General features: G+C 40.6%; 2 protein-coding genes across 5 annotated transcripts in view; one reads left to right on the forward strand and one right to left on the reverse strand.

The window, feature by feature from the left end:
* The window catches only part of TTC7B (tetratricopeptide repeat domain 7B), a 138,785-nt gene extending 132,193 nt beyond the window's left edge, over nt 1-6,592 (reverse strand). For all 4 annotated transcript variants that reach the window (XM_061463793.1, XM_061463791.1, XM_061463792.1 and 1 more), the window contains exon 1: nt 6,395-6,592. In XM_061463793.1, the coding sequence (XP_061319777.1) occupies nt 6,395-6,515 (121 nt within the window). In that variant the 5' untranslated portion in view covers nt 6,516-6,592. The remainder of the gene's footprint in view (nt 1-6,394) is intronic.
* The window catches only part of DGLUCY (D-glutamate cyclase), a 189,103-nt gene that overhangs the window by 23,915 nt on the left and 150,204 nt on the right, over nt 1-14,984 (forward strand). The window lies entirely within an intron of this gene.

A 14,984-nucleotide genomic window follows, 5' to 3' on the forward strand; every position in this document is an offset into this window, starting at 1 on the left:
TCCTTATAAATGTAAGCAGCTATAAGCTTCAAATTCCCAGAAATGCATAGATTATTCCCCTCAGACCAATTACATGCTTTTCTCACAGTGGGAGAAGAAAGTTCATCTTGTCTTTGCTTTTCACTGTGAACAGTGGCTGCTGCCACTGTTCATATTCCACTGTCTGTTACACTCTGCAGACCCCTGTGAGAGGCAAACCAGCTCAGTAAGCCTGCAGAAACTAACCCCAGTAAGAGGAACACAGGGTTTCCTGCTGTCCCAGCACAGTAAATTCCACCTCTGGTGCTTGTCAACACAAGAGACCAGAACACATAACCAGGAGGAACTGCACAGAGAAGGAGAAGCTTAACTAAAGACAGGAAGAAACAGCTCCTCCACATCACTGCAGCAAGGTGTTAGACCAGCCTGGTTACTTCTGAAATCATACTGAGTATGCTAGCATTTTCTCTTCCAGATGACAAGTCAGTTGGAATACAAACACTACATCATCACTTACATTCTTGTAACACCCCTGGCTACCTGAAGAAAAAAAACCTGTCAGTCAAAAATAAGACAACACATCTTAGTACTGCCACAATCTCTGGTCTTCATTCAGAAAAATGTGTGTCCTTACTAGCTTGTTCTGTAAATATGATAGCGAACACAGCAGAAGAAAAACAAAAAAGCTAACAAATCAAGAGAGAGCTTCATTTCCACAAAAGTGGAAATGCAAACGGCATGTCACATCATGGTCTGCAAACTTTTCTGGTAAAGATGTAGATCTCTTCAAAAAGCTTTGCATACATAAGTTGCAAGACATGTATAAAAAGCAAACAAATTTGATAAACACCTTCAAAGCACGGCATGAGTCCCAAGAGGTTTAGAAATCCCTGGTTTACTAAAGGATAAGCTTTATCCATACATCTGAGGTCTTGTATTTCAAAAGGAAACAAACCAAATGAAAACTGGTAAGATGTTTCTATTTTTATATTCTACTTATACCCAGATACAGAAGCAGCATAGAGTGACAAATAGGAAACAGACATGTAAAATACTTTCTGATCCTTTAGCTTTCCTACTCTGCTCCAAACTTCTCTCTGCTCCCTTATTCTGTAAGGCTAAATGCGAGGAAAGATATAATAGGAAAATATAGAAACAAGGTGTCGAGAGGAAAGGCAGTCAGAGAAAAGATCCACACAAAACAACAACAAACAGAAATGGGATAGCAATGGTAGCATGAAATTCAATTGGTAAGAAAGCAGTGTGTTAAAAGGCTGGTGAATGTCCAAACTTGATACCTGTAGGTAATGTTCTATTTTCACGGCAATGTCACAATGCTCTTGGTAGCACATAGATCTGCCAACTTCCAGGGAGTGCATTCTCCTTTGCTTTTCAAGCAATGAAGTTATTTCACACTGGCTGGGGTTTCTACAGACCTACAGCATTCTAACTCACTTGAATTATAATGATTGCAGCAACAGTAAATAGCCGGAAATACCTGTGGAAATTCATGGATCCTTTGTTTCATCCATTCAGCTTGCCACTGAACTGACCTAAGGTTTCCTCACTGTGTTTCCAAAGGAAGGAAAGAAAACATTAGAGCACTGATGTCCTGAGAACGTTCTAAGCAGACACAACCTTCATACTGAAGTCCATTGTAGCCACTTCCTTCAAGATGCTACTGTTTTATCAAAAATTCATTAAACTCGCAATCAGCTTTGAAATGTGCCTGCTAGCTTCCAAAATTATCACTCAAACACCACAAAACCCTAAGCACCCTGGGAATCCCAATTTGCAAAGCTCTGAGTGAAACTGTTGCAGAGAGGTTTCAAAACACAATCCTCACAAACCTGGACACCTGAATAAAATACATGAGTTACCTGTAGGACCAATGTGCTATGAAAAACTTACTGAAAAAGAATCATCACTGGTACTTCATAGCCCTTATTTTCAATATTCCAGAAAAGCAACTTAAGAGATCTCTTATATTTAAAACAAAAGCCTTTAATAAAAAAAAAAAGAGATATTTCAAATATATGTGAACATCAACACCAAAGCACTGAGGTCATCACTAGCTATTTTGGGGACTGCTACACTAATCTGTGAACTTAAGGGAAAATATCTCTCTTACAGCATGTTGCATTTCATTCACACAACTGTGTTTTTGATGCAAACCAAGTTTTCCAAGACAAAGTTGTACAAGGTTCTCCTAAGGACTAAGGCCTTTATTTTACAAAGTAGTCCATTCAGACTGGCTTAAAAATGAAAGAATCCTATGACCATTGTTTCCCAATTCTGGGTGCACTTTAAAATACATTCCCATTAATTTCAGATATCCAGCATTTACTATTTAACCTCTTTCAATAATCTGTGAACAATTAATTCTGTACTTGGATCTTTTGCTAACTCTCATGACTGTGCTTCACCTCCATGCTTCTCATTTGCACTGTTAGACAAAATACAACAAACAGAATCAATATTTCTTCAGATTATTTTCTTAGAAGAAACCTTTTTTGGTTAGTTAAACTAGCTGGGAACACTCGAGAAGTTTTATTAGTTAAAATTGCTTTAAGATTTTATTTCTAATAACATGGGGTTTGTCTCAGTTCCACTTGGGAAGTGATACTCAGGATGTAAACACTTGAGGATGGCACATTTCTTGTGACCAAACAGCCTACAGACTAGCCAAGAACCACATCTTCGTGAACCTCAGAGTAGCATGATGATTTCTATGTGAGGTAAACAGCAAGTGGTAAACTACCTCCGGCAGTTGCGGTTGCAGAAGTGGCCCCTATGGGAAGAGGGCAGGGGCTGCCCTGTTCCAGCCCAGCTGGCTCCAACAGACACAGCAGAACCCAGCTGAGCCCCTGATCAAAGCTCTGCACCTCTGGAAAAGCCTACTTCGGGAAGGACAGAAAATGCCACAGAGAGGAGGAGGGAACAAAAGGAGTGAGAAACAGCAAAGGGAACACCAAGGTCAGAGAAGGAGGGGGAGGAGGTGCAGATATCCACCACTGCAGGTGTAGATGACTCAAGCTCAAGCAGGTGGAGATGCCCTGAAGGAACCACGGCACATGGACACCCTGTGCTAGAGCAGATTTTTTCCCTGGAGAACTGCAGCTGATGAGGAGACCACACCAGAGTAGAGAGAAGTGAGAAGGCAGGAGCATCAGAAAGAAACCACCTCACAATGACTACAACCCCACACCATGCAGGAAGGGGTACAGGAGTTTGGAGCACTAGAGTGAGGTTAAGCCTGGGAAAGGGGGGAGGAAAAGTCTTGCTTTCAGGTCTGCCTGTTTCTTACTAGTTGAATCTATTTTAACTGACAACCAATTAAATTAATTTTCCCCAAGTCAAGCCTGTTTTGCCCACAGCAGTAATTAGTAACTGGTCTGCCTCTCTTTATCTGAAGCTACAAGTCTTCTCATCCTATTTTCTGCCCACTTAGGAAGGGGAGAGACTGAGCAGCTGGGTGGGCATTTGCTGTTAGCCAAGGCTAAGCCACCATACCTGCACAAAACAGTTTTGACCCAATCTTTGATGGGAATGCTGATGAAGCAAGAGCTCAAACGGAGATTTGCGTTACATGACATGAATCCCATTACTGCTGCTGAGTCCTGGTTCTGAAGGCAAGAAAAGTAATACAAACTGGGTTAAGTGCCTAACAATTCTGAGTTAGGTTAAAGACCCTGATTTCATCCATCTATCCTTTGTGAAAAACAGCGCAAGTCAAAGTCTTGACACAGAGCAAACATTTTCCACGATCCAAATTGTGACTACTACTTACAGAATAGCAAATGCAGTGACCAATCCATTAACATTTCTCTTTCCTCTTTATCTTAAAGCTCAGAAAGCTCACAAAGTCTTTCAAATTCAATCCATCAGATACAGAAATTGGTTCATTTTTGTACATCCAAAATCCTGCATAAACTGTCATTTATATTTTCTATTGTTATTATTATTAGTTATACTGATCCACTGTCAGTTTTTATACACACTCCTAATTCTATAATAGAGCAGATAAGATCCATTAGCAGAACAAAATAGCATAAAAAACACAATAATGAAGTCCACTCAAAATACTGCACCTCTCAAGTGCTGCACTTCTCCATAAGTATATATTATTGCCTTATGCATCCACACAGACCTTCATCCTGGGAGCTGTCATCGCTATTTCTTCCTCTATCTAATTTGGGCTGCAAGGTTCAAGGGATGGGAACTTGATAATAGGAAACACTGTATCAATGCAAGACAGCCCAAAAAATAATCCAGCACATCAAAATTTCTGTCAAGTTCTCCAATACCCATTTCCAAACAGGAGGTGTAATTAAGTCCAGGCAAAGCTACAGTCTTCTCATTTGAAACAGTACAAGACTGAAGAGATTACAAGAGGGCTTCCCTGAAGGATTACTTCCCATCTGTGTTCCAAGAGCAATAAACCCTATTCCTAGCAATGCTGATATCCCCACTTAAAATGCTTCAGATTTAAGAGTCGGAGCCAATTCCCTGACAAACCAATAAAAACTGAACTTTACTACAAAAGAAAGCGGTAAAGTTCTGAGTACTTCATCTTCCATTAATTGCTTCAGATTAACTGTCAACAGGAATACACACTGGAGCACTTTTCAGTTCATATCTCTCTTCACAGGAAGAACAAACACATTGCCTCTGCTGCATAGTCTCACTAGCTGATAACCTTGGTCTGCAACCTCTACATCAGGATCTAAAATACAAACTTATATTTTGAGACAGCAGGGGCATGTATTTCATTAAATAAATTACTCTCTTCCTGTGTTACCCCACTACAAAAGAAGAATTCCTTACACTCACTTAACTTACTGTTGACATTCTCAAGTTAGCTAGAACTTGGAAGCCACAGACATCAATTTAATCATTCCTGTGCTGTCAGAAAGAGACAAAATCTGCAAGTGATACTTGCCCATGTTTTAAAGTCAGGAAAAGCTTCAATAATTTGTATTTTGACTGGTAGAGAATCTAGAAGATATCATAACAGGAAAATCACTGAAGTGTAAAGTTATTGTAATCTTCTCTGATATGCTCCACTTAGGCAAAAAGTACGCAGGTCAGAAAAATTTAAGTCAAACTGCCAATAGCATCTTCTGCCTAGGTCTCCCTACCTGCCTGCAATATCTTAGTACATCTTAAAACTATGAAGGCCATGCTTTTCAACCAGCCAGTCTGCCTTTCCTTGAACTCGTCTCTGACTAATTCATAGTCTATAATCAAATGAAGCACATCCTTAAACTAAACATAATACCTTCCACTTTTTCACTTGCATTTATTTTTAGTTAGTGTAATACCAGCGTGTTTCAGGATCATCACTCAGTTGTTCTTAAAGCCAACACATGTAAGGTTATCTACTACCATACATCTATTCTTAAACTTTCTCTCTTTAATTCAGACTTTTCCTCTTTTAACTGTATTTCCATACACCCAAATCATGTCATTTTCTTCCATACCTGAATGTGCAAAGCTATCACTGCCTTCACAACACACTCCCAGGGATGCCAACCTGATACCTCATCCTCTCTCTGTACTATCACCTCTGAATTCAACCCAAGTGCTGCCTCTGCAGTGTTGACTTCTATCTTCTTCTCAGGTCCACCTCTGCAGATGAGTGAGACCAGAGGTAGATGCTATTCCCGTGTCGTTTATCACATACAGAATGAAGGCACCCATGCCAAAGAGAACTTCCCTGCAGCTCCCTTGTTCATCAGGCACTTCCATACCTCAAAACGAAGCACTGCTTTTCAACCTCTTCAGTTAAACATGTAAAAGTTTGTGATACAAGAAATAAGAGACCAAGCAAACCATTCACAGTTTTTACAAAGAAATAAATGAAGCTGCACTATATTACTGAGGTATGTGTTTAAGGAAAAGGGCAAAAGCCCTCATAGGACAAACGGTGTACAGGCACCTCGGCTGCACACAGAAGACATAAGGACATTTAGGGCTTTATGCATGCTGTCAGCATGTGTGCCTGCAAAACTGCAACGCTCACGATAACCCACCAGACTGCTCAGCAGCTCGGGACGTCTATAACAGGGCCCCGCTGCCGGAGAGGAGATGCGGCCCCCCAGCACCAGAGGGGTGCTCAGTGGAGCTGCGCGCCCCAGGTCTCCGCCCGGGCGTGATTTCCGAGGTGCCCTCCGGGTCAGGCCCTCGGCGGCGCTCACCTCCCCGCCGCCCTCCACGGGGCTCCCGCTCTGCGCCGCGCCTCCCCGCCCCGCTCCCCGCCCCTCCAACGGCCCCCGCGTCCCGCCGCCCCACGGGCGGCCCGCAGGCCTCTCCCGTCAGCCCGCCCGGCTGCACCTGCCGGGCCCGGGAGCCCCAGCGGCCGCTCCCCGCTGGCCCTGACCCGCGGCCTGCCGCCTCCCGCCCCGCGCCGCACCGTTAGCGATGAGCTTGGCCGAGAGCTGCTTGACGAGCTCGGGGATCCGCTCCCACTGGCACTCCGAGCGGCACCGCTCGATCTCCGTCTCCAGCCGCGAGCCTGCCTTCTTGGTGGCCATGGTCAGGCCGATGGGCCCCGCCGGAGAAAGGGGCCGGGGCGGCGGGAAGGGAAGGGGAGGGGAGGGGAGAGGCCGGCGGCGGCGCGGCTGGAGCGGCGGAGCACGAGAGCCGCGGCCCGCGCCGCGCTGCGCTGCTGGGCGCCCGGCGGGAATGGCGCCACCTGCCGGACAGCGATGGGGCAGCGCGGGGCGGAGCCAGGAGGCGGGGGCGGCCCGGGGTTGAAGGGTCTCGGGTCCCGCCTCCCGTCCGGCGGCGGCTGGGGGCCGCCCTGATAGGGCGGGGTGAAGGAGGTGAGGAAGCGGCCGCGTTGGTGAAGGTGGGCGCTGGTAGCAGGGCCGGTAGGCGGGCAGGAACCGCTGCTCCTTAAAATGATTTGCCCAGTGTCATCCAAATTCATCCAGTCTCCTCGTCACACAGGCTAATGATGAACATTCACCATCACCCCCTCGGCTATACTTTTCCACTTCCATAAAATGTAACACCAGATCGGTTCTTGTCTGTTAATGGTTACCTCTTCCCTCACTTTGAAACCAACCATCCACACTCAGTCGAGGGGGTTTTAATCCCTTTAAGGGCATTCTCCTTTTTGTCTTCTGTTTCCACACCTCACACCATCCTTTCTCTATGGTCTCTGGTAGCTGATACGCTCTGTCCCATCTTGTCCCATGGAAAGGTGACCCCCAGTGTGGCCCACCAGCTCAGTATGCACTTGCTCCCTAGTTGAACAGCAGAGGGTAGAGCAGTGCCAAAAATGCACGCCCTACATAAATAATGTCCTATGTTTCGAGAAAATAAATGCGCTCTGAAGCATGCAAAAAAAAAATACTTGTAAGGGTTTCAATAAATACCACGTGTCTTTGTCAAATGCTACATCAAACGTGACATGCTAGTGCCACAAACTTTCATCCACCCCAAAAAACAGCCACCATGCCTGATCTTCACTAGAAATGTAGCAAAGAGACCAAGACTACGTTTAAGAAAAATCAGATGCTGTTAGTGCTCTTACATGCATTGCACCCCGCTGGACCTAGCACGTTTATTCTTCAGAAGTATCAAGATCACAGAAGTCAAATATGGGCAAACGTAACATGACCAGCCTGAGACAGCTCACTCATTCTTTTATAACTGTTAAGAACAATCTGTCTTACTCCCCGAACTCTGTTATTATGATCTTCAAACTCTTAGGGAACAGTAACATCACCAGGTGTAACATCTATGTGGTGTTATATAAATAGATCAGATAAATGTAAAGGTGACATGTCTGTGGGCCCTGAAAGGGTCACTGCCCACATAACAGAATTTCTAACCAATTTTCTAGCTAGTGTGTCTGTCACGTATACTACTAAGGAACAGCTGCTTCCTCGAGTTTCACATGGTTTTTATCATCAGGTGAAAGATCAATGAAAGGGTGCAAAGATGGGAAATCACTGCCATCAAATCATTAATTGGTCATGAACAAACCCAGGCTTGTGCAACGAGAACCTTCTCCAGCTGTATCCTCAATGTAACAAACATTTACTTCGTGCAAATCTTGCTTTGCTTCTATCAGACCATCACAGGTGTTGCAACTCTGTGACAGGGATCAAGTGTCTTAGTGTTTCAACCAATTACTCCTCATTCTCGGTGCTACTGAAAGCATAATAGCACAAAATTCAGATACTGTAATCTGCTTTCTTATCACGTTGCTGTTAAAGCACTTTCAGATTACAGCCCAACTGCAAACAAAGTATCCTTCAGATTTTTAAAAGTGGAATAGAAATAGTAGCAGAAGGCAACAGCATTTAAGAAATACAGTGGAGTATCATAGGGCTGGAAAGAAGATTTAATACTGTAACAAAAGCAAAAGCAGAAATGTGTGATAAAGCATTTTTTGCTTACATGAGGTTTCACAAGATCCAGAGAACATTAAACTGAGAATAGCAGGGTGTTTCAATGGAGAAATAAGATAAATTAAAAATAAGGCAGGAAAGTAATGATAATTCAAAAGCTTCGATATCATAACTACTAGTTCTTTTACAAATAGGATGATGCAAACTAAAATTTCAACTGAAAAGATTTAATTTGCTTATGAAGATTATTCATATTTATTCACAGCAGTTTTAACACATTTTGTTAGCAATGATCACATCATTTCAGGAAAAGCTACCAGCAAAATAGTATTAAAATATTTACGTAACAGTTCATCAGGCTTATTATCTCAACAGCTACTATTTATGAAGTGAGACATTTTTGCAAAATTAATTAGTATATTTTGAAATGCATTGGAACAATTAGAAAATCTGCTTTGACATTAATGAACCTACCTAAGACTGCTCTGATTCCATTGTAGATGACCCATAATCGTTAACAATAATGCATCCGGAATGAATATCATAAAAGTGATGTAGAAAATAGGGCTGACCCTGCATATTTTGTCAATTGCCACTTATTTTCAAACTGAAACAAAGTGTTAGTTTCTGGAAATGGCCTATTTAGTAAACGGTTGGCACAGACTGAAGCATGCACACACAAAGCAGTAAGAGAAATAAGGGATTATTCAGTGCAAATTCATGACCCTGGTATGAAGAAATGGGAACTTTCAATACACACCACTCTGATGCTTCTGGTAACCTGAAAATAAACTGGAAAAAGCAGCTTTCTGTAAATACTCCCTACATAACTACGAGAAACAGAAGTGATGGCAGCTTAAACCGGTATAATGTAAAAGTTACAGAGAATATAAACTGACTTAAAATAACATTTTAATTACTAAGATCATAGAATCATAGAATAGTTAGGGTTGGAAAGGACCTTCAGATCATCTAGTTCCATCCCCCCTAGACCATGCCACCCAAGGCTCTGTCCATCCTGGCCTTGAACAACGCAAGGGATGGAGCATTCACAACTTCCCTGGCCAACCCATTCCAGTGCCTCACCACCCTTACAGTAAAGAACTTCTTCCTTATATCCAATCTAAGATGATATTAAAGACTGTGTTACAAAGACTCAGAAAAAAAAAATAAATCAAAAAGTACTTGCATTTTTAAAGGTCACACAATCAAATAGAATGTTAGGAACTCACATGAGCAAAAGAAAAAAGAAAAAAAAAGAAAAAAAGGCAAGCAAACTTACAAGAGCACTGGATTTTATTCTAAATTCAGTTTCTGTTTTTTGCTGGGCAAACACTATTCACTGCTGAAGCAGCAGGGAAGGAACCAAATCTCACCTTTTTCCAGCTTTCTGTTAATCTAAATAAATGAATGAATTAATTAAAACAGTAGTTTCATGACAGCTTTGCGGAAGTCAGTTCAGTGGCATGGAGGCCCTTGTAAGAATCAGCTAGTCAAAGCTTAACACCCAATTTGTGTCAAAGGCTGTCAGTTCTTAATGGCAACTGTTTTTGCACTATTTTCAGAAGTGTTTAATACATAAATTTACCTACTACTTGGGTTTTAGTCTGGCACACTGACCAACAGTTTGGTTTTTTTTTCTAAGTATGGTTTATCTGAAGCTGCTAATCAAACTGCCAATTATTGAAACTATTTTTTTCCTATGAACTTTTTTAAGGTCAATAATAAAAAGAAGCTTTTGCTCAGCACAAATCCTTATTTTGCCAATTTCTTATTTTTCAATTCGACAACATTTTACTATTAAGATGTCAAATGTATTCTATTGCAAGTGATCAGAGATGCAATTCAAATATTATTTGTATTTTAAGTCAATGACATTCAACTCCTGCTATCATGTGCCATTTTCTCAAATGTGAAGTGCAAAAATTTTTAGGCCAAAATGCATTGAGGTGAGAAGTAATTTCTGTACAAGAAAGAGCACAATTGGTAAGCATTATAGAAAAAAATAAAAAAATAAAATTACTGGGATCAAAGTCTTTTTCTTCAGTTAGCATAATGCTTAGTAAAATGAGGTAACTGCAGAGTTCTCCATTGCTACTGAAGCCAGTTATCTGTCTGAAATTTAGAGCAGGCCATTTAAAATTGTTAGAGAAAATAATTTCACAGCCAAAACCAGGACACAGGGACATTTGGTTCCTTTTGAGAGTACCACAATGCAACTTAAATAGAAATTAAGTGAAACTGAACAGCATCTGCAAAATCAACAGTTTGGCACCATGCACATTATAAAACCTGCAACTCCTGCCTCATGGCAAGGAATAGAGTCATGTAAGAAGTGAAATATACTTCATCAAAAATATTTCAACATTTCAAGGTTTTGTACTAGATGAATTTATTTTCTTAAAGACAAAACATCTGTGAATGTTCATTTTTTGTAAACTATTAAGCCCTTACTGCTGTTTGAACATTCAAATAATACACAAAACAGTTCAGGAAAACCTAGGAACCTGGAAAGCTTTTTTTTTCCTTCACAATGGACTTCTGATTTTGTAGTTTGCTGCTTTCAAATGGATTCAATTCCTACTGCACTTGTAAAATAACATGCAGCACAACTGATACTTTAAAAGGAATGTATGTCTGTACAATCAGGAAAACATAAATTTTCCCTACTCTACAAAATCTTCTGATGTTAATTCTCAGTCTTTAATAAATGAGAGTGCTAATAGACATTGCTATTGAGAGGCTGAATCAGAAATTTAAATTACTAATTGTGCTGCAAAAGATAAAAAGTCAGACTCAAAAAGATACCCTTTCCAAGCCCCTGTATGATAAATGGGAACCACCATTGCCAAGGAAAAGACTACAATGTGTATCACTAAAATGGCAATATATATTAAAGTCACATTGTTCCAGCCCAATGGAGTTTTAAACCTATGCCATACTGCATTTTAAACCTATTTAAACTGCTTCTAGAAATATTCTCTGCATCATAAATGCATAAACACACAAAAAGTCACCTCCCAGAATTAAACAAAAGCACTTCATTGGTGTCTACAGGATGATTAGATGTATTTATTTCTGAATTGCTACTTGTTCCACAACTGTACTTTTACAAAGCTATGTTGCCAGTAAAATTGTTATTCTGTATTAACATGTGGTAACTAACAGGAAGCAAAATGGGAAGAAAGAGACCATTGTTTGCTGTTTGTCACATTTATTGTGCCAGTTTAAAACTTTGCAGCCTTGTTCAAAGGTCTAAGCATTTCAAATAAATGCTTTGACTACTTTTAAGTTCATGGAAGAGCCAAGGTAAGGTCTAAGCATGGGTCATCACTGTGTTACATTTACAGTAAGCCTCTTGTTCTGCTGTATTTCAACTGTTATCCCACACAGTGATGCTCACAGAGCAGCAGGTAAAGAGGGTCTCTGCACTGGTTTCGTGCAGTAACAAAACTGACAGACACAGTTCAGCTAAATTCTAGATGTGATCCACATCCTAGCTTAATCTCTCATTCGATCTCAAAAAAGAAATCTTCCTCGACACATTAAACCTGAGTGGCAAAGCCATTTTCCTATCCTTTTGCAAAAAGTGTCCAGAATATAACTATTCCAGACTTTTGAAAAACAATTATTTTTAGAAAGATGCAAGCTTCTTACACTGCAATTAGCCTACTGAACTTCAGTTCTCTTCATTCTATCCAGCTCAGAAAATAAGCCATGTACCATTTTTAACTAATTCTACCTGTTACATGTCAGGAAATTAGAAAGCTAGATTTTAGTAATGAACATCTTCAAATATGAATCTGGATAGTCTGTTTAGCTAGCAAAAGAGACTAGCTGGCTGCTCTTCTCTCTGTAGTACAACTGTCTGATTTCATTACACTGTTGGTTAAAATCATACTTTGGCTTTATTCCCATATCAGTTTCTATCTACAAAGGAATCACCGTCTTCATATAATTGCTGTTTTAAACTGCACGTCTGTCACTGCTTAAGAAAAGATCAGGTGTTTCTCGCATTGTATTTACTGAGTGCAGCAGTTGAGTTACATCCCTTCTTCAGTTCCTAAGTTCAATCCCTTTAAATAAATTAACTTGTTACATAGAAGAAAAACTTTGAATTTTCACCTTTTTTTTTCCCTTTTCTCAGAGTTCCTAACTAATTATTGGTAATTAAAAATATTTTCCTTTATTAATAATTATCAGTATTTTCTCCATTGCTATTTAAATGCATCTGGTACAAAAATGATGGTTAAATTTGAAGCACCTACAGTGTCATAGTGCGTTCAGACATTTTCTTTGCTGTAACAGCAGCTAGACGACTTGCTAACCACATTGCCAGACCACCAGAGGGAGTCGAAAACTACATATAGTTTCTGAAAGGGCCTCAACCTGTGGGCTTGGAGAAACTGCTTTATGTTGTGACTATGACAAATGGGAAAGAAAATGAAATAAATTAGAGATATTAATGGAGATCAGGAGTTGCTGAGGATAAAGAGCATGAAAAAATTCTAGAAACCTCATCAATTTGTTACTACCCAGGAGTAAGAAAACGCTTGTGATCTAGAAGCGTTCAGCAAAAAGAAGTGCTCAGCAACTGCTTTCTGTTCTGCGTTTGTAAAACCCAAAAATATTTAATTTATATTTTTCAATTACATTAATAACTGGAGAAAAGTCTTACAGTAAGTCCAAAATTAGTACACAGAAGTCCTAAACCAAAGGGACAAAGACCCTTTGGTCTCATCATGTATGTCTCTTTGAACAGCTCAGGGAATGTCAGGGGTATCATGAAGACACTAGGCTTGTGCCAGAGGAAAGTAGAAGACAGTGTCAGAGTATAGCCTGCCTAGCCTGATGTGACCCTGAGAGAGACTTGGCCTGTCAACAGCCTCTCTCTGCCATAGTAACTGGCAGAACCAGTTAACCTTCATGTAAAGAAAAACATTTACCAATAGATTAATAGAGAAAATGAAGTAAGAACATAAATTTTGAGACCTGCAACAAATTTATATGAGGAATTAGATCTTTTAAAACCTCTCAGGGTAATTAACCATTTGCTCAAACATTAAAAAGGCAGTGGATTCCTCAAGTCTTGATGTCTCCAAAACAAGGCTGGATGCTTTTCAGGTAACATGACTTGGTCAAACACAAGTTACTTGCTCTACTGAAGACTAACTGATTTACATTTGATACCCTGCTCTACACAGGAAGTCAGATAGCAAATCACAGATCCTTGATTCCCAGTTCCCCCAGATCCTTGCTGCACTGTGCAGTGCCTGCCTACAAAACACCAGGGACCACCGGGAAGGTACTGAAAAGAAAGCAGCGCACATCATTCTGCTGCCCTGTAAACCATGGCATGTCAGCATCTTGAGTGCTGCATGGATTTTTAATACAACTGGTTTGACTCAGTCAGACATCCCTTATGTTCTTGCAGTATTCAGTTGGCTTTACACACTGCAACTTATTTTATGTGGCCCTACTCAACCCTTTAGAACTCTACTGCCTAACACTTGCTCTCACTGGCAGAAAGAAAAATTCTGCTTGCATCTTACAAGATTCTCCAGAAATCACAACTTTTCCTCTTCATGTGCTCTGCTATTTCATAGCTTCTTTCTTACTACGTATTTCCAGGGAAGATTAGGACTGAGCCTATTATTTAAAATACAGTAACATGATCAGAGAAGTCTCCAGAAGGTCTAACATTTGCCTGAAAACAACAGATAATTTCCAGTCTGCTTCATTGTCCTGGATATCATCCTACCTATTACCACAGACCAAATTACAACATATGTGCTGGTTTTAGCTGCTTAATGAAAACTGAAGTAGAAAGCAGTAACGTCACTCTTGACTACAGCTGGTTGGGGATGGATGTGAACTATCATTCTATGGGCTTTGTCTACCTTCAGTTCACAAAGAAGATTCATGGGAAAAGTTTCTGGGGAATAACTGCCAGCTTTCAGCCTCTTAGTACTCCTGCTGGGTCCAAGTACAGGTTCTCAAAAACCTGAAGTTTCACATCTGGAGGACAAAGCAGATTTCTCCTTCATGCCTCTGACTGAACCCTACTTCAAAGTGCAAGGGGCAAATCAGCCAGCCAGATGGGACACCTCAGAGTATGTTTAGGTGCCACCTGAGTTGATACTTTTGGTTTGCACTCATTCTCAAAAAAAAAACCAGCAACCCCAAAACCCCAAACAAACAAACAAAAAAAAAACAACACAAAAAAGGTCTCTTTTTTGTGTGTGTACTTTAAAACCTGCTCTTTTTGTACTTCCAACACTATTCATTCCATTTATCAAATGAAACAGTTGTCTGAAGAGTAAGATAGCTATACATTAACCAGTGTATTTTAAGCTAGGTATTTCTGCACTTCTGATAAAAAAAGAAGGGTTTGTTGCGTAGGCTCCCTTCATATTTTTATTCTTTCTATATATGGGACACTTGACCTTGCAGCTCTTTTGATCCATGCATTGCCTTTCAGGACAAGCAGAAAGACTAGAGAAATCAAAGAGATAAGAGTTAACAAACAGAAATCTCAGGAAAGGAACAGACCCAAGTATACAATCTGGGGAGTAAAAATACATAATAATAAATTAAAAAAGCCCTACAAACAAAACCTGCATAACCTATTTAACCCAA

Source organism: Pezoporus flaviventris, unplaced genomic scaffold, assembly GCF_033815535.1.
Source record: "Pezoporus flaviventris isolate CSIRO_AGI_PZ_B2104156 unplaced genomic scaffold, CSIRO_AGI_Pfla_v1 ptg000036l, whole genome shotgun sequence".
In the NCBI taxonomy this organism is placed as follows: domain Eukaryota; kingdom Metazoa; phylum Chordata; class Aves; order Psittaciformes; family Psittacidae; genus Pezoporus; species Pezoporus flaviventris.